This window comes from Pteropus alecto, unplaced genomic scaffold, assembly GCF_000325575.1.
Source record: "Pteropus alecto unplaced genomic scaffold, ASM32557v1 scaffold81, whole genome shotgun sequence".
Taxonomy (NCBI): domain Eukaryota; kingdom Metazoa; phylum Chordata; class Mammalia; order Chiroptera; family Pteropodidae; genus Pteropus; species Pteropus alecto.
This window is the reverse complement of record NW_006433378.1, coordinates 19,248,163-19,265,205: the sequence shown is the minus strand read 5'-3', so window position 1 is coordinate 19,265,205 and position 17,043 is coordinate 19,248,163. Positions and strand designations below refer to the sequence as shown.

At 35.1% G+C, this 17,043-nt stretch overlaps 1 protein-coding gene across 7 annotated transcripts in view; it reads left to right on the top strand.

Annotated features, from left to right (window-relative positions):
- The window catches only part of GRIK1 (glutamate ionotropic receptor kainate type subunit 1), a 339,264-nt gene that overhangs the window by 305,079 nt on the left and 17,142 nt on the right, over positions 1-17,043 (top strand). For all 7 annotated transcript variants that reach the window (XM_025044238.1, XM_025044237.1, XM_006908255.2 and 4 more), the window contains 2 exons: positions 1,597-1,814; positions 12,349-12,574. In XM_025044238.1, the coding sequence (XP_024900006.1) occupies positions 1,597-1,814; positions 12,349-12,574 (444 nt within the window). The remainder of the gene's footprint in view (positions 1-1,596; positions 1,815-12,348; positions 12,575-17,043) is intronic.

Here is a 17,043-nt window from a genome sequence, read left to right as displayed (position 1 = left end):
TGAAACCATTTACCTCAATAAAAAAATAAAGCACACAAATAACTAATAACATTAGAATATGTCAGTTAGTTCAAAGCCTGGAAACTCTGTCTACCTCGATCTGCTTATCAAGAGCCTTGAGCTGGTTTTGATTTCATGAGCAATACGAATGTCTCTTTATAGATTAAATTTGAGCATAAATTTATTTATTTGTAGATTGCTAAACTCCAATTTCCCTTTCTATCTTAAACCATTAACTACAAAACTTTGAAACACCCAATGAGAATAGTGAAAGAATTCTTTCAACCGGATATTTCACCTGCTATACTTAACCTTTTGGATTTTTAAACTTAGAATATTTTAAATGGTTGCCTAAACTCTGCCATACCTCCAAGTTCATGGAGTAAATGCTAAATACAGAACCACTGGTTTTCAGGCAAGCAGACTAGCCAAAATTCATTCATGAATTCGTGTAATTGGAGTGATCTCTGCATATACCCTCTGCCCATTTTAATTCTACTGCTGAATTTACAGAGTTTAGTTTGACCAAATATTTTGAGCTAGAGAATTTGCACAGATGTTCACCCTCTTTGTAAGTAAACTAAGCCATATACTCTGTCTTTTAGAGAGAAAGGTTTTCTTGGTAAACACATTAATTGCCTTTATGTCATCTTTTACAAATGATCAAGAATCATCTGAGGACATCTAAAATGTATGTTTTTTTATCAGGAAGGGCCCTTTTCACCTGAGAAACAGTCAGTCTTTGAAGTATAATTAAGAGATGGTACTATATTCAATGACAAATTTTGTTTTTAGTGAATATATTCTTTTCAGTTAAGTAAAGTAATTGGGGGGTCACTTCATAAATTATATAAATATCTAATCAATATGCTGTATACCTGAAATGAATATAAAATAAAAAATTAATTTTCCAAAATAAAAATAAGTAAAGTCATTACTAACCCCCCCAAAATCTACATTAGAAAAAACTCTTAACTCTAAGAATAACATAAGACAATAAAAACATGATTCATCTACTGTCAAATATCACTGCATTCTTTTTAACTTGATTTGTAAAGTCCCAATGTTTTATTAAAGTACATGTGATAAATGTCATGACATGTTAATTTTTTGAAAATTTCTCACTCTCTTTAATCTTAAATAAAAACATAAGTTAACATTTCATAGGTGTACAAAGACCTAGAACATTTTTATTTCACACAATAAGATGTATATTAGACAATAATAAAAGGCCAGAAGCCTGAAGATAGACTTTTTAACCAAAACAAGTATACAAACTCAAATCTAAGCGACTAAACTAACCATAAATTTTAAACATAGATTATGTCAGAGTTAAAACCATTTAATGCCATCAAATGTCAATAGATTACATTTTAAGCAGCAGTAGTGATTAATAATGATAAAAAATCATTTAAAATTTGCTCCATTTTATAAAAAATGTATTAGTTTTACTAACACACAAGAGAGTAAATCCTTGATGGATTTACAATTTTTATGTCACAAAAATTCATTATCTCCTGAAACCAGTTCAAATCATAAGTCTTTCCTTTCCTCCTAACTCTGTTTAACATTCTTACTCTGATAATACCATCACAGGATCAGAGCTGATGCCTAAAGCTCTATCGACCAGAATAGTTGGAGGGATATGGTGGTTTTTCACCCTAATCATCATTTCATCCTACACTGCCAATCTGGCCGCCTTCTTGACAGTAGAGAGAATGGAATCCCCCATAGATTCAGCAGATGATCTGGCAAAGCAAACCAAGATAGAATATGGGGCGGTCAGAGATGGATCGACAATGACTTTCTTCAAGGTAAGAAATTGACAATGCATTCTCAATGATTATCTCATACTTAGGGGAGGGGTTGCAAAATAAAAGAGTCTCCCCCAAAAGCAAGAAATCTTAGGCAAGTTTTTTTATAAAATAAAAAATCTTAATAATATAATTCCATTACAAGGAACCCATGTGCCCTCAGCAATCAACATAAGGCAATTTCTTTGGCCCTTCTATCCCCAATTTAATACAGTCAGATCCACAGGTCAATATCTTCAATATCTTCTCTTGTTTTTTTACCATAAAAAAATACTATTTTCTGAATACGGTCTAACCACACATTAATTAATTAATCGCTCATGTATGGAACCCACAAAAATAAAGATTCTTTAATTTGAAATTCTGACAACCAGAATACTTGAATATAGTAGTTTTGTTCTTTCTGTTCTATATTCAATGAGATAGAAACAGATGACAAGTAAATGTGTCAATATTGGGATTTATTTGGAGAATTAAACCCCTCCCAAAATCCCAGAGGACTCTGGTCTAATATTGCATTTGCACAGAGGACAGAGTTGTCAGCCAGACTCAAAACTTTCCAATAGCCTGGAGTGCCTTCCAAGGCACCAAAGGAGAATTAAGTTTGAGTCAATACCAGTTTTAGTGTCAAGTGCATTTCATTGTTCTAGTCTTTTTAATTACTTACCCAGAGCAATGAAACTGATTTCTGCCTTGCCTATGAAATAAGCCTTGTTAAATCTCAGATACTATAGCTCCTATGGGGGAAAATGGGCTTAAATAGATCCGGGGAGGTTTAGAGATGGCAAAAACACCTTAGAGATCATCAAGTTCAGCCCTTCACTTTACTTCTGCAGAGAACAAAGCCTTCAGAATCTAAATTATCTGTTCAAAATTATGTAGTTGGTCTATGACAGAGATAGGCTAGAAAATTCTTTTAAGATGTAACTGTGCATGTGAAAAAAAAGGAAAACATCAGTGTATCCAAAATAAACTTTAAATATACCTTTATCAAGGTTTCACATCCAGATTATCACAAATGAAGTTGTCCCCCCAGGACTGAGTGGCTAAAAACTTGCAAGGAATATTAATTTAGAAATAAAAAACTAAGGATAAGAAAAAGTGAATATTCTCTTTGTATAACAGTTTTGGTAGTATTGGTTCACCAAAATAGGTGTCACCTATGCAGTAAATTTGGTTTAACAATTAATAATAAAAATGCATTAATAAAAACTTTATTTTAAGAGTAAACTATACCTGGAGGCTTATCAAAAAGTAGAGTAATGTAAAAAGCTAGGATTTGCTTTTTCTCTATATTAAAAAGATGATCTTTAAACATTCTTTTCACTTTAAGAAATATGTCATTGATTTAATGAATGTGTAAAGTGTGGTGTTTGTTTCTTCCCTGGACAAATGTTGTTTTAAGGACAAATGACATTAAATATATGGCTCTCTAAGCTTCTAAAAGTTGTGTTTCTATGAAGAGACACGAGTTACCCTGAACTAGTTAACTGATCACATGCTTGTCAGAACCCAGGAAAGTCACCTGCAAGACACATAGGACAGAGGGACACTGCCAAAGTAGATTCGGGTATGTCTTTAAAAATATCTGAAATGGTTTATCTCTTTTGCCAATATTGAAATGTTTTAGAATATTGGAAAATGGGCAAGTAGAGGCAGAAAAATTCTACTACCTTCTACTACAGTACAAATACAGAAAAGGCATGGGCTACTCTTTCTAAAAGCAGTGATTTGCCACCGTGCAAACTATCTACATATTCACAAAGTATCCCCTAGCCTCGTTTTGATTTGTCTCTGCTTATTTGCCTTTCTGAATATAAAGGGTGCTGGTTCCCATTTTTCCTGGCAGGACCCTGGGGTGACCACATGAAGGCACGCTTGGGTAGTGCATTTCCCCGCAATGATCGTGTACTACTCTCACAGCATTTTCAGAAAGGGCTCCTCCTGCTTGCTCCCTGGTCCTGAAAATGAGGCACAAGGAAAAGTGGTCTCTCAGGTCATCAGGCAAATGATGAAGCAATAAGCATCTCAGGGAGAAAGAATGTGATGACGGTACCAGCAGCAACTGAGAATAGCAGCACAGTAACTCACAACCACATGCTGTTTCTAAATGCTTTACATATGTTATCTCATTTTATCCTTACTAAGGCCAGCTGGGATAAGCACTGATATTACCCCCGTTGCATGATGAAGAAAATGAGGTACAGCTCAGTTAATAACTTGCCGATATTTACAAAATTATTGATGGAAAACTTCAGAGAGTTCTAGAAGATAGAGTCCCTGAGGGTAAAGAATTGGTCTGTTTCATTTATCATCACATTCCCAGAACCTAAAACAGTACCTGGCACATAGTAGGCACTCAGAAAATATGTTTTAAATAAATAAACAAATGTTAATGAATTCAGAGAGACGGAATTCTATCGAAGAAGAAGGGGGGGGGAGGTGAAGAGAGAGAAAGATGGAGGGAAGGAAGAAAGGAGGGAGGTAGAGAGCTATCTTTGTCCGTTCAGTCTGCAGTAACAAAACAAAACAAAAAAATCCCCACAGACTGGGTTGCTTATAAACTGCAGAAATTCCTTTCTCGCCGTTCTGGAGGCTGGAAGTACAAGACCCACAGAGGGCCTCTTCTAGGTCATAGACTTTAAGTCGTATCCTCACATGGTGGAAGGGGCAAGGAATCTATCTGGACCTCTGTTATGAGGCACTAAGTCCACTCATAAGGGTCTCGCTCTTTTGACTTAAGCACCTTCCAAAGGCCTCATCTCCCAGTTGCATCATCTCTGGGGGTTAGAATGTCAATATATGAATTTAGGGGGAACGCATTCAGACCACAGTACGATGGACACATTGAGTTCTACACAGGAAGAGACGCTGTTGCCAAGTTCTCGATTTACAAGCTAGCCTACACCCCAGCAGCCCTCTTTATCAAGAAGGAGTTTGTTTGAAAAAGAGAACAAGGACTAAATCCGACTTAGTTTTCCCCTTGAGGGACGTAAGCTGTCAGAAAGCTTCAGAGGGATACGCACTCGGGGTTCTTAAGCTGGATTATCCCTCAAGGGAAAGAAACACTCCAGCCTTCCAGCTCTCAGTGTAGTTCCACCCTAAGGCACTGAGTGACAGCAGTTACGGTCACAAGGACTCAGTCCTGACCTGGCCCCACATTAATGTTTCACCTCTGCTATGCCATGGAGGCCTCTCTCCCTCCCATTCTCTCTTAATCAAGGACAATATCCTCTCTTTAGCTGCTGAATGAATAAGGAATGACGCAATACATTTGCCTAATCTAATGAATTAGGGAATGCATTTGCCTAGTCTAACCAGCATATTCTGATCCCTTGTTGAGGAATGAACCATTTGCTCAGATCGGTCCCATCTCCACTCAAGTACAAGAAAACATTTAGTAAAAAGCATTTCTCATCACACACAGTGTAACTTAAAGTGCTTTTGTTCCCGAAAAAACAAACAAACAAACAAACAAAAACAGGTGATAGATAGATAGATAGATGATAGATAATGATGATAGATGATTGACAGATAGATAGATGATGATGATAGATAGATAGATACATAGATAGATACATAGATATATATATCTCCTTTTGTTAGCACCCAAATAGTAGAAACCTGTCTCTTTGCTTTCAAGTTCATTCTAAATTGTTTTATAGCTACAGAACAGACAGCTACAAGGAGGAAAGAACTATAGACATTACCAAAATCCATGAACAAACAAAATTGCTAATCCTTCACATTTGGTCTCTGGACCACAAGCACGGGATGTTCTTAGTGAAGGTTCTTGAAAAATGTGGCCAGAAGTTTCTTGCTAAAATTTCAATCAAAATCTATTGACTTTTTCTCCCTAGACTTTGCTATCTTGTATGATCTCAGAGTTCAGTTTCGAGATATTTGATTTTTGACACTAAATAAAAAATTTACTTTTTAAAAAATAGCTCAAATGAAGTTCCACTATCCACCATTTAAATTCAGGTAAGGCAGAGGGAATGAACTGACATTTATTGAGCAAGTGCCAAGTCTGGGACATCACCATTAGCATCCCACTCATACTCCTAAGTATTAGTCCTATTTTTTCAATCCTTCTCTTTTTTTTGTTTTTTTGTTTTTAACCCTCTAGTTTGGTCTTTGTTCAGCTTCCTGTCTGTGACTTCTGGACAGAAAAGTCCAGAGTGGGTACCATGTGCCCAAGATGTCAAGGACTTTCAGAGGCCAGGCCAGACAAAGCCCATCCTAAGTGCATACCTTGTATTTGCAGGAGAACCACCTCCAGGTGGTAAGTAGGCAACAGATGATGAAGATGCCCATAGAAGTCAGCTAAGAAGTCGAGTGAGGCAGTTTAACTTAATTCAACTCAATTAATATTTTTTCCAGATCTCTAATAAATCCAGTGCTTGAGGTTGGCACTATAAAGGGTAGGAGGGGAAAAGGTATAAAATTCTGTGCAAGACTTGAAGATCTGAATAGCAGTAGAGAGACGAGATGCACTTAGACCTGTTAGATACAATGCAATGTGATTAAGAAGCATGTGTTCTGCAGACAGGAAGTGGTACACACATCGGAAGGCGTTCTTATCAGCCATATTGGCTAGGAAATATTCATGTAAGAAATGCATCTCATAGAAGCTTGCCTGGCAACAAATCATTATCCTCTCAGACCCAAGCCAGAGGATTACACAGATTAGATCATGGTTCAGTCTAAAAATTACTTGGTTAAAATAGGTTTAAAAAGTCATAACAGACTTATCATTTCTGGCTTTCATGGTCTGGGGACTTTAAACCAGCTGTGGGAATAAGAGACTCTCTAACCTTTATAAAATCCCTCCAGGGAGTGGTTAGGTGCTGAGCACCGCACTGGTGGGAATGAAGCAATGGGACATTATGGGGAGACAGGCTTCAGATAAAAATAGTCATTTAAGGAAGAACGAGATGAAAGACATTTCTCAAACTTCCCTGCACAGGAAGGCACTCTTCATGTAAGAGCTATTAGCTCATGTTTAAAAGATCTAGCTAATTATGAGTGTCCAAAATGTTAAGTCCCTCTAGGCTAAAAATGGATTTGTTTGGTAAGAAATCCATGAGGTCGGTTAAAAGTTAAACGGTTTCAAAGACAGGTGTATTGCCTGTAATGGACCATATTTTTCTCTAGAGGAGAGAAAAACATGAAAAATGTCTTAGCAAAGGTGTTTAAATCCCACTGAGGAAAATTTTTAAAGGTAACATATAAATTTTTAGAACCTTGGAGATTCCACAAATGGCGTAACCTTCTATCAATTCAAGAAATGAACATAATCAACTACGTCAATTACATTATATACATTTGAAAGACAGAGGTCCTCATTAGACTATAATTGCTTTTTTCTGATACTTTTTCTCCAAAATGAGTTTTATAAATTAAATCATATTTTTAAAACACCATAAGAAATTATTATTTAATGAAATAATATGTTTAATCATGTGTTAATGGAAATGGTTTTTTTAAGGCAACTATTCATCTCTCATATATCTGTTTCACAAGTTTGGGTTTCTACATAATTTATTTCCATGTCTTTTGTTGATTAAGGTTTTCTTAAATCAGCATTTATCTAAAGTATATTGGAGATTTTTAAATGTAATTGTTTTGGGTATTTCATTAGTTTAACATGCATATATTTACTACATTTATAATATCACTTTGGATAAGATAACAAAGATCAACTATCGGTAATTTCCCCAGTGTGTATATATGTGTGTGGGGTTAAGGATATATGTAAAAATAAACACATATAAACATAGATCTACCTGTAAAATCTTCAGACATGTTGGTCTGAAGTAGAATTGAATACTTATTCATTCTACTGAATAATAAAATTATATATCTTCACTATAGAAGCCCCATAACCTGGTTGAAGAAATAATGTGATAATTAATGCTTGTCTCAGTAAAAATGAAACATTAGAGAGATATATCTATAAATTGGAGGTGCTATAACATTTAATACCATGTTATATTCCAGAAATGTACCTACTTTACATGTTAGAACAGATAGCCTACAACTAAAAACAACGAACTATATGGAATACAAAACGCTATAAAATAAAAAGACATAAGCAATATCTACATATTCTTCTAGGTTCCAACTACTGAACCTCCTAAAACAGTGTCTAATTTTTTGTCTAAACAAATATAAGCTGCCTAAATTCATGTAAATATTTCTCATATATTATGCAATGACTACAAGAATTATAATGGTTCTGTTAGTAATAGAAAGATACCACAGTTACTTACTGCAGTTATTTCTTTAGAAAATTTGTTAATTCTGTTGAAACATTAGCCAAGTCATGAGTTTGATGTTCTGTGTATTAAAACAAATAGTTGATTCTTTTTTGATTAAGAACACTGACACTGGAGCCAGGTCGCTGGTATCAAATCCTGACTTCATTATTTCTTCATGGTGTGTTCCATTTCCTCATCTGTGAAAAAAGAAAAAATAATAATATCTTTCTCATATGATCACTGCGGAGATTAAATGAATTAATACATGTAAAGTGTTTAGAATAGTGATTGGCACAAAGTAAACTCTGCATGTGGGGGTTATTATTACCATTTTCAAAAGGTAGTTTTTAACTGCACAGAGACACATTATAAATCATTCCCCAGTGAGGATTTAACTTGTATGCATTACAGGCAAAAAAAGAGAAATAAGTGATGGTCATCGAATGCTAAAATAGTAACACTCCTTTATAACAGATTTTGGATGAAAAAAATGCTTATTCTTTGACAACAATGTTTCATCAGCATCAGAATAGCCACATAATCAGGTTTAAACAGACAAAATGAATTTATCTAAATCTCGTGCCCTTCTAGGATTTAAAAAAAACTGGATAATTTAAGATTTAATAAATTAGGTCTTTTCAGTTTTAGCAATTTTTGCTAAGAAGCTCAGAGTACTTTATAAGTATTCTAATTAACCTTTGACATATTCAGTGAAATAAGAGGCAATTTCTGTTTGTATTTTTTAAATGTGTATTATTTAGAGAGATTTAGCAGGCTGTAACTATAGAATACTTAGAAGGGCAAAAACATCGAAATTGCCATTCAAACAGTTTACCTGGTCTTCTGATTATTTACAATAATTTTCCATGGAATACGCTCCTATTTTTCAGAATTCTTAAGATTTATGTCTTAAAAATAGAAAACCTATTTAAAAAATAAATAAAACTGACTACTTCCCAAACTGCACTTTCTGACCTAACAAAAAATAAACTTTATAGAACATAGTGTGACAGTGGACGGAATTCAGGAGTAATGAAGAAAGAGACCTTAATTCTGCATTGGCTCTTTCACTAACCAGTATGACTTTTATGTGTCACCTAACTGTCTTTGAGGCCAGAACCTGCATAAGTAATATGAAAGGACTGGTCTAGAGAGCAGAACCTGAGGGCTGAAGGATTCCTAACTGAAATTCTTCCAACTATGAAGTTCACCTTGTAGGTTTCCAGTGGTAGAAAACTCACTATATCCTAAGGTGTCTGAGCCATCCACAGACACTTCTAAGCTCCCTAGCTTCTCAAATAATCTATAATTCTAAATGTGGAATAAAATGGAGCTCCACAACGGCAAACATTTTAAATAATAAAAGAGAACATTGAATAAAAGCAGAAGGATGCTATTCTCTATTCCATTATGTTTACCATTATTAGGCTGGACCAAGAAGAGCAGGAGAAGGTCAAAGGAATTTAAAATGTTTCCTGTACCTTCAACTTGATCTAGTCTTTCACCAAGTGATAGTTTCCTTACCAATAGAAGGTTCTTCAAAGGAGTCTGTGCCAGCTAGGTGTCCCTTCCAACACCTCAGTGAGTTCAGGCCAAGAACAATCTTTTAGTCCAAGAAGGAAGAATCAAACCATAGAAAGAAGAAATAAATGTGGTTAAATTAAGTCCATGACCTCCAGCACCATGGAACAGTGCTACTCAAAATGTGGTATAAAGAACGTGCTGACTTGTGTTACTAAGAAAAAAAAATGAGAGTAAGAATTTAGAAGTTTTGTAGCTCTTAGATATTGCGGTGGCACTATCTTCTTGGTACTTCTTGAGTGTAGATGACTTTGAGGACTGTCGCGTGCTCACACGGTGAGTCACGTCTGGTAAGAGCTGCATATAGGTCACATACGACAGGACCACAGATAGGTCTACCATAGATTGAAAAGAACAGACAGTCCTTCACAGCATGTAATTTGAGAACCACACCTAATAGGGCTCAATAACAGGCATGTAGTTTTCGAGTTGAATCTTTTCATCTTCTTCAAGATCCTTCAATTCTTAGATGCCTAAAAGGACATCCTACACTTTGTTTACCATGAATGAACCGATCATTTACTTTATCTTGCCCTCAATTTCCATAGATCAAAAATCTACTTTTTAAAATATTTACAAAATTCATATTTAATAAAATTTAAATATGTGAAAAAAATAGACGTTTTGTTAAGTTTTTATATGGAGGCTGACTCCTAGTATGTATTAATATGATACCAAATAGCAAATAGCAAACCACCTCATGAAATATTGTGAGTCCACAAATATAAGCTATACTGTCATGGGTAAAGCAAATAAGATTGAGATTATTCTTTGAAGAATTTTGGCAATATGGACATCCACCTACCTAAAATCTGTATGGTACAGTGGACTGAGCGATGAACTAGATATCAATATCATTGAATTAGGATTCAGTATTAGCTCTGATACTAACTAGTTTTGTCACTTTCATAAAGTCTCCAAACCTTCTGTACCAACATTTCCTTCTCTGTGAAAACAGCAGATTGAATGAGCTAATTTCTAAAGTCTCTGACAACTTTAAAGCTTTCTACTTCTAAGAAAATTAGTTCCCCTTAAGGTAGTTTCCTAATGGAGAAATAATTTTCCCAGCTATGCATTTATTGTGAAAACACAGACTGACCTCTTGGCTCTGGTACAAGTAGCTCTTTATTATAAATGTAGCATTAGCAGACATCTAGAGGCTAAAATCACACAACAAATGAAGCATGACCCTGACCTCCAAAACATGTCTTTGTCATAGAGACATGAGATCCAATTTGCAGATATCTCTGAGGTTAAGGAGTAACTCAACAGGGGCCTAATCATGAAAGAATAGCTTTCATAAAATACCTGTATCTATAAGGTACTGTTTATTGAATTGTTGATTGTCTCACAAGACCTTTCTCAAGCCACTCTTTCAATGCTTAACAACCCAAAATAAAGCCATCTGTCCTCTCCTCACTCATAAAGCCTATAGCATTAACCCAGGTCTTAAATAGAGTTAGGAATTGAGTGAGCTCCTAGGAACACTTGAGCATGAATTCCCACACTAGAGTTGATTCCACAAGTATTCTATTTATTGCTTATGACCCTACATCACATTTAAACTTCTCTGCACTATTGAGATGATACACCCTGTGCCCACCAAGGAAGTTGTTTAATGTGTGAGTACTATATACATGTGTGAGAGCAGTAATTCTCATGAAGTCTTTCATCTTCCAAATAAATGGAGGGGAGAATTGATGCAAATGAAGACAAATTAAGAAAAAATAATTAGAACAATATGGAAATTATAGAGTAAAATGTAGAATGTCTAATCATAGATCCCTATTCAAAAAAATAAAGAATTTATATCTAAGCGATACAAAAACTTAGAGAATATATTTTAACAAAGAAAGTAAGGTAATGAGAGAGTGGAATGTTTAGATGCATGTAGAATATATACCATATGTGGTTTACTATTGACTGTATCAAAAAAGCCAAGAATAAAAAAACAAAAAAACAGAAGAAGCATAAAACACTGAAATGAAAGGTTATCTTCATTATCTAAAATATAATTTCAATTAAATCTGAATATATACATAAAACGTTATATAAATACAATCCAAAGAGTTTTCTGATGTGCATTTTAATTGGAAAGGGCATTTATATTCTAAGTTTTCTATAAAAGATGAGTGGATGGTAATTCTTTCATCAATAAAGCAGAGAAAGCATGTGATTTATCCCAGAGCTGTTCCTAGGCAAGGAATGCTGGATCAAGTACTGAAACGTACATATCAGAAACTAGTAAAACAATGCCTGCTGAAATGAAGTGATTGAAGAGAAATAGAGTAAAAGAGTAAAGTCCTAGAGGGAGCTAGTCACCCTTGGCCCAGTGGGCTTTGAGAACTTGTTCTTAAGTGCTCACAGTTCATTAGGCATATGTCGTCATTGATACCAGTATTCTTCCTTCCATAACTAAAATCAACAAAAGGACCTTGAGCCAATGTCTCACATCAACCAGGCAAGATCTGTTTTTTCTCAATAGTTGCCTTGGTGCCTCTAAGTGTTTTTCTGTAGTAAATTGGGCTCTTCTCAACTACCAAACTGAAGTCCCAGGACCATCAATATTAGTTTCCTACCTGAAGATGAAGCACCTTCCCTATACCATTTGAACCACTGGGATTTGAATAGCTTTAGGACATATTTTCTCAGCACTCTTCTGCTGATGGATTTGCTTTCTTTCCCTGTAGAAGTCAAAGATATCTACCTATGAGAAGATGTGGGCTTTCATGAGCAGCAGGCAGCAGACCACCCTGATAAAGAACAGCGATGAAGGGATCCAACGCGTACTCACCACTGACTATGCCCTGCTGATGGAGTCCACCAGCATCGAGTATGTGACGCAGAGGAACTGCAACCTCACTCAGATCGGGGGCCTCATTGACTCCAAAGGTTATGGAGTGGGAACACCTATAGGTAAGAGAGACAAGGCATAGCCAAGACTGAGAAAGGCAGTATTAGTTATAAAGTATAAATTGGAATGGGCTCGGAGATATCTACTCCACATCCTGAGAAGGCGTACAATGCCTTTAATAAACAAATAAATATGGAAAAAGCCCTTATAGTTCAGAGGCATGTTTTGAATTGACCATTCCCAGATATTTAACCTAATAAACTTTGAATTCACTATTTCTTTAAAGTTCTACCACTAGATATCTATTTAATATCTGTCTATAGATTTTATTATTTTACTCCAAACAAATATCTTTTTAAAAAATCTTCTTAATTAATCTTCTTGACATTATTTTCTTTAGTACCTATACAGGCTTAGTGTTTTTACTTTAACTTATATTGGAATATAACAAAATTAATTATACATATGGATGATAAAAGTTAAAAGGCTAGGTTTCTATGTCAATAGCTGTAAAAGCAAAGCTATATCTATAAAAGAAAAAAGATAAAGACTGAATTATAATTTGCCCAGGCAGTATGCTAGATTCAGTCAATGATAACTAAAATTTCCAAACATTCCTATTCCTTGGTTTTGTACTACTGCTCTCCCTAAGGATATTATTGCCTTATAGGCATCATTGATTCATATAAGATGTCTTTCATTTCTAATGTATAAGACTATATTCTATATTCAGGGATAATTACTGATTTCCTCTCTATTGAAAGCTCCCTCTCTACTATTTTCTCTCTATAGAAACCTATATTGTATAAGGTTCTAATGCAGTGGCAGCCTGCTCTTCTCAAGTGAGTCATTGGTAATTTTCTGATAAGTATTCCAAAGGAAAGGAGTCAGGGGCCACCTTAACCACTGAGCTGGTCCAATAAGCAGAAATCTTAGTTATAGACAAGTCAGATAATTAAGGACCCAAGATAGATTCAGTTTGCTTGTGTTATTACTTTTGTTGTATGAAAGGTTATCCAGTTCAACCCTTGACATTATTTAGTGATCAAAAATTCAAAATGCCCACAGAGACCAAGCAGATATCATAACTGAATAAAGCATGTTTGCTTGAGAAGGAATAGAGAATGGTAGCTACTCTGAAGAATTAGAGACCACATGACTCATCTAAAGAGGGTAGCTATCTTTCAGGTCAGTCATTTGTAGATGTGAACACTGGAGCACAAGTTTTTTAGATATTCCACTTTTCATGAAAAAAAATATCAGATTTTAGATGAACTGTTCTGATATTTTAATTTAGCAACAAATTTTTTAAAAAGACTATATATGAGTTATCAAACTTTTGATCAATACTAATTTTATTAACCATATAAAGTCAACTCTCTTCACTTTTTACCGTGAATACACAACCAATTTGACTCCCTGCTACCTGTCTGGTGTTGGAAGCACATGGTATGGAAAGAGTAACTTTATTATTATTATTATTATTAAATATGCCCTCTAAATAAATCTTCTGCAGAATGATTGGGCTAAGAAACCTATATCTGCATTCTTGTCCCTTTATTTCCAATAACTTTTCCTGATGAAAATAAAAATATTGCTAGTGAAGTGTGTATATTTTCCCAAGTGATCGGCTCTCCTATAATTAGGTCAACATGTCTTCAAGGGGTCAGTGGGATTGTTAGACACTAAGTAAAATAGTACTATGCCTTTTTTTTATTTGAAAAGCAATGTCCTATCTCCCTAACCAAGTGCTGTCATCTCATTTTAGGTACTAAGAGAGATAGACAGATGCTATTTTTTTAAATTCCATCACTGCTGATTTTAGTTAAATGGGCCATCAGTCAGGCAAGGACACCAGAAGTGTGTGCTTCCACCTGAATTTTCAAATCAAGACCTTAGAATTGATTGTGATATACTCTGCATCTTTTTAGAGGAGCATCTGTACTTTCTTAATAGAACTATATTTAGACAAAATTATAAAGTTGAAAACTGCACTTTTATTGTTCTATCTTTGACCCATAACCCCACCTCGACAACCTTTCAACGTCCCTCTTTGCCCACCAAATTTCCTATCTAGTAAGAATGGTAAAAAATAACAGTGTATATCACTCCTTCTGAGAATATTTGCACCTTAATGTGAAACTTTTAGTGAGCATTTCTTCTACCGAATGGAATATAACCCTAATTTTTTTTTTTTTTGAGGGAAGGGAACGGGGAGGAAGCAAGGAGCTCCTCTCTGCAACACTCCTAAATAAATACAGCACTTTGAAAATTACTCTGCCCTCATGTGAATGAGGGTGACCCTCTGATGAGTATCACTATATTTTATATAATGTGATATAGAGAGCTCTGAATGTTCCAGTTCAATCTGCTTTCAGCCAACCTCACCCATACTCGGACACACAAGTTCCAAAGTTGAAAAGTCAATCCCCCTCCCTAAATGAAAAGAAATACACTCCAGGAATTTTTCATAGTGGTTATAAACCTGTCATGCTTTCACACCAAAAACAATGAAGGAATAATTGGAACAGATGGCAGACCTCAGAGAGAACACATCCATTGAAAATACAGCTGTTGGACAAATTTGTGAGATATTTCTTTCCACGATGAACTGACTTTTTAAGAAAGATCAGTTGCTATTCAGGAAGATCTGTGTGTATACATATATATTTCTTCAAGTGACTTGTAATAAATCACTTTCAATGTCATTCAGTCCATTTAAGCAACAACAACAACAAAGATTGAAACCTAAATATATCCAGATATAAAAAAATTCTCTGCTCACTTCCGGCCCTGCCCTGACTGAGGCTCCAAACTCTCTGCAATGGTCAAAGATTGGCAAAATCAGCTTGGTCACAATACAAAATGGAAGCCTTTGCTTCTTAAAGACTCACAAGACAGAAGCTTTGGAAATATGCCCCCTGAGGAATTTAAAATAAAATGAGAGCAGTTCAGGCTTAAATAGATTACCAGGAGGCTGGAAATTACCTTCCTTAGGGACAACTTTGAACAGGGATCGAATCCACATCTGTCTGAAATGTTTTAGGTATTGTGTAACGTAAAGATGGAAGGAGAGCATCAGTCAGCACTTATTGAATGCCCACTGTGTATTGCTGTGATTACTGGTGTGGAATCATTCTTACACTCTTTGAAGCACTGTCATGTACATTAAAACAAAGCTCTCTTGGTTCACTTACTTGTTCACATGCTGTTTTTGTTAATGGTACTAATTTTGACACTAAACATTATTCTGGGGATGGTTAAGCAAGCCGTCGATATCTTTTAATTTGGCTTTCAAGAGTCATTTTCTCACCAAAAATCCATACTCTTAATTGGAAGCCAAAATCTAATTCCAAAACACTTTGCTCTTCTTAAACTTGATTTTGAGTACGGACCATGACTTTAGGGGGAGTTGGGAGAAAAGAGAAAAAGAAACAATGACAAGTGCCAAAATGTTAACCCTCTACTTTTTCAATTTAAACATTGCCATAGAACATAAAATATAAGTGGAGGTTTGTGGGTAGGTGTTCATAGCAGGTAGAGGAAGAGGCTTTCATGGAAATAACGCTAGAAAACTAAGAAGAGTTGAGTTAAATTCTTGTCTCTGCCAAAAACTATTATTTTCACTCACTAGATGTCTCAATTCTAAAATTAGTAGCCTTAACTACATAATTCCTAAGATCTCTTCTGGTTCTAAGATGCCACATTTTTCTATTTGCTATTTTTTTTTCATTTTTCTATTTCTACCAAGAAAAACTTCATTGTTAGCAAACAGAAAGTCAGAATGTACTACTTTCCTACTGAGTAGAAGAAATATGAACAAAATTTTTTAGCATCCAAGGAGAAATTGAGTAGATGACTTTTACTATCTTTTTATCTCTTCTTTTCCACTGATTAGCACAGGAATCCAGTATTAAGCAAGCTATGGCAATAGGCAGGTGTCAGTGCTCTCTAACTTTAATATAATTAAAAGAAGAATGCATTACTAGAAAATACAGTAAAAATACTATCAATAAAGTTCTTGCAAATTTTCCAAACTTAACTGAATTTTGTAGGCATTTATAATTAATCAAAACCTACTCTTAATATTATATTAATAGATATATTAGTCAGTATGGACTAATTACTACAACCAACAACTGCAAATTTTCTTTTGCTTATGCTGTAAATGTTTATTTCTTGACCTTGTCATGGTCCAATGTGGATTAAAAGAGAGACTCTCTTTTATGCAGTAATTATGAGACCCAAGATCCTTAGAATTGGTGGTTCCACTATCCCTAGTGACCTGAAACTCTTTTCTTTCAGCTGCATATTTGGGGAAAGGGTGAGAAAGAGTAGAGGATTATGTTGGGAGGATTTTATGAGACAGGACTGGAAATAATTATGCATCACTTTAGCTACCAATGACTAGAAATTGGCCACATCATCACAATGAATGAAAGAGACTGGGAAATGCCTAGTTACTCCCCTAGGAAGAGAAAATGACACTGGTGATGGTCTAGCCAGGCTGTCACAATATTAGACAACCAAG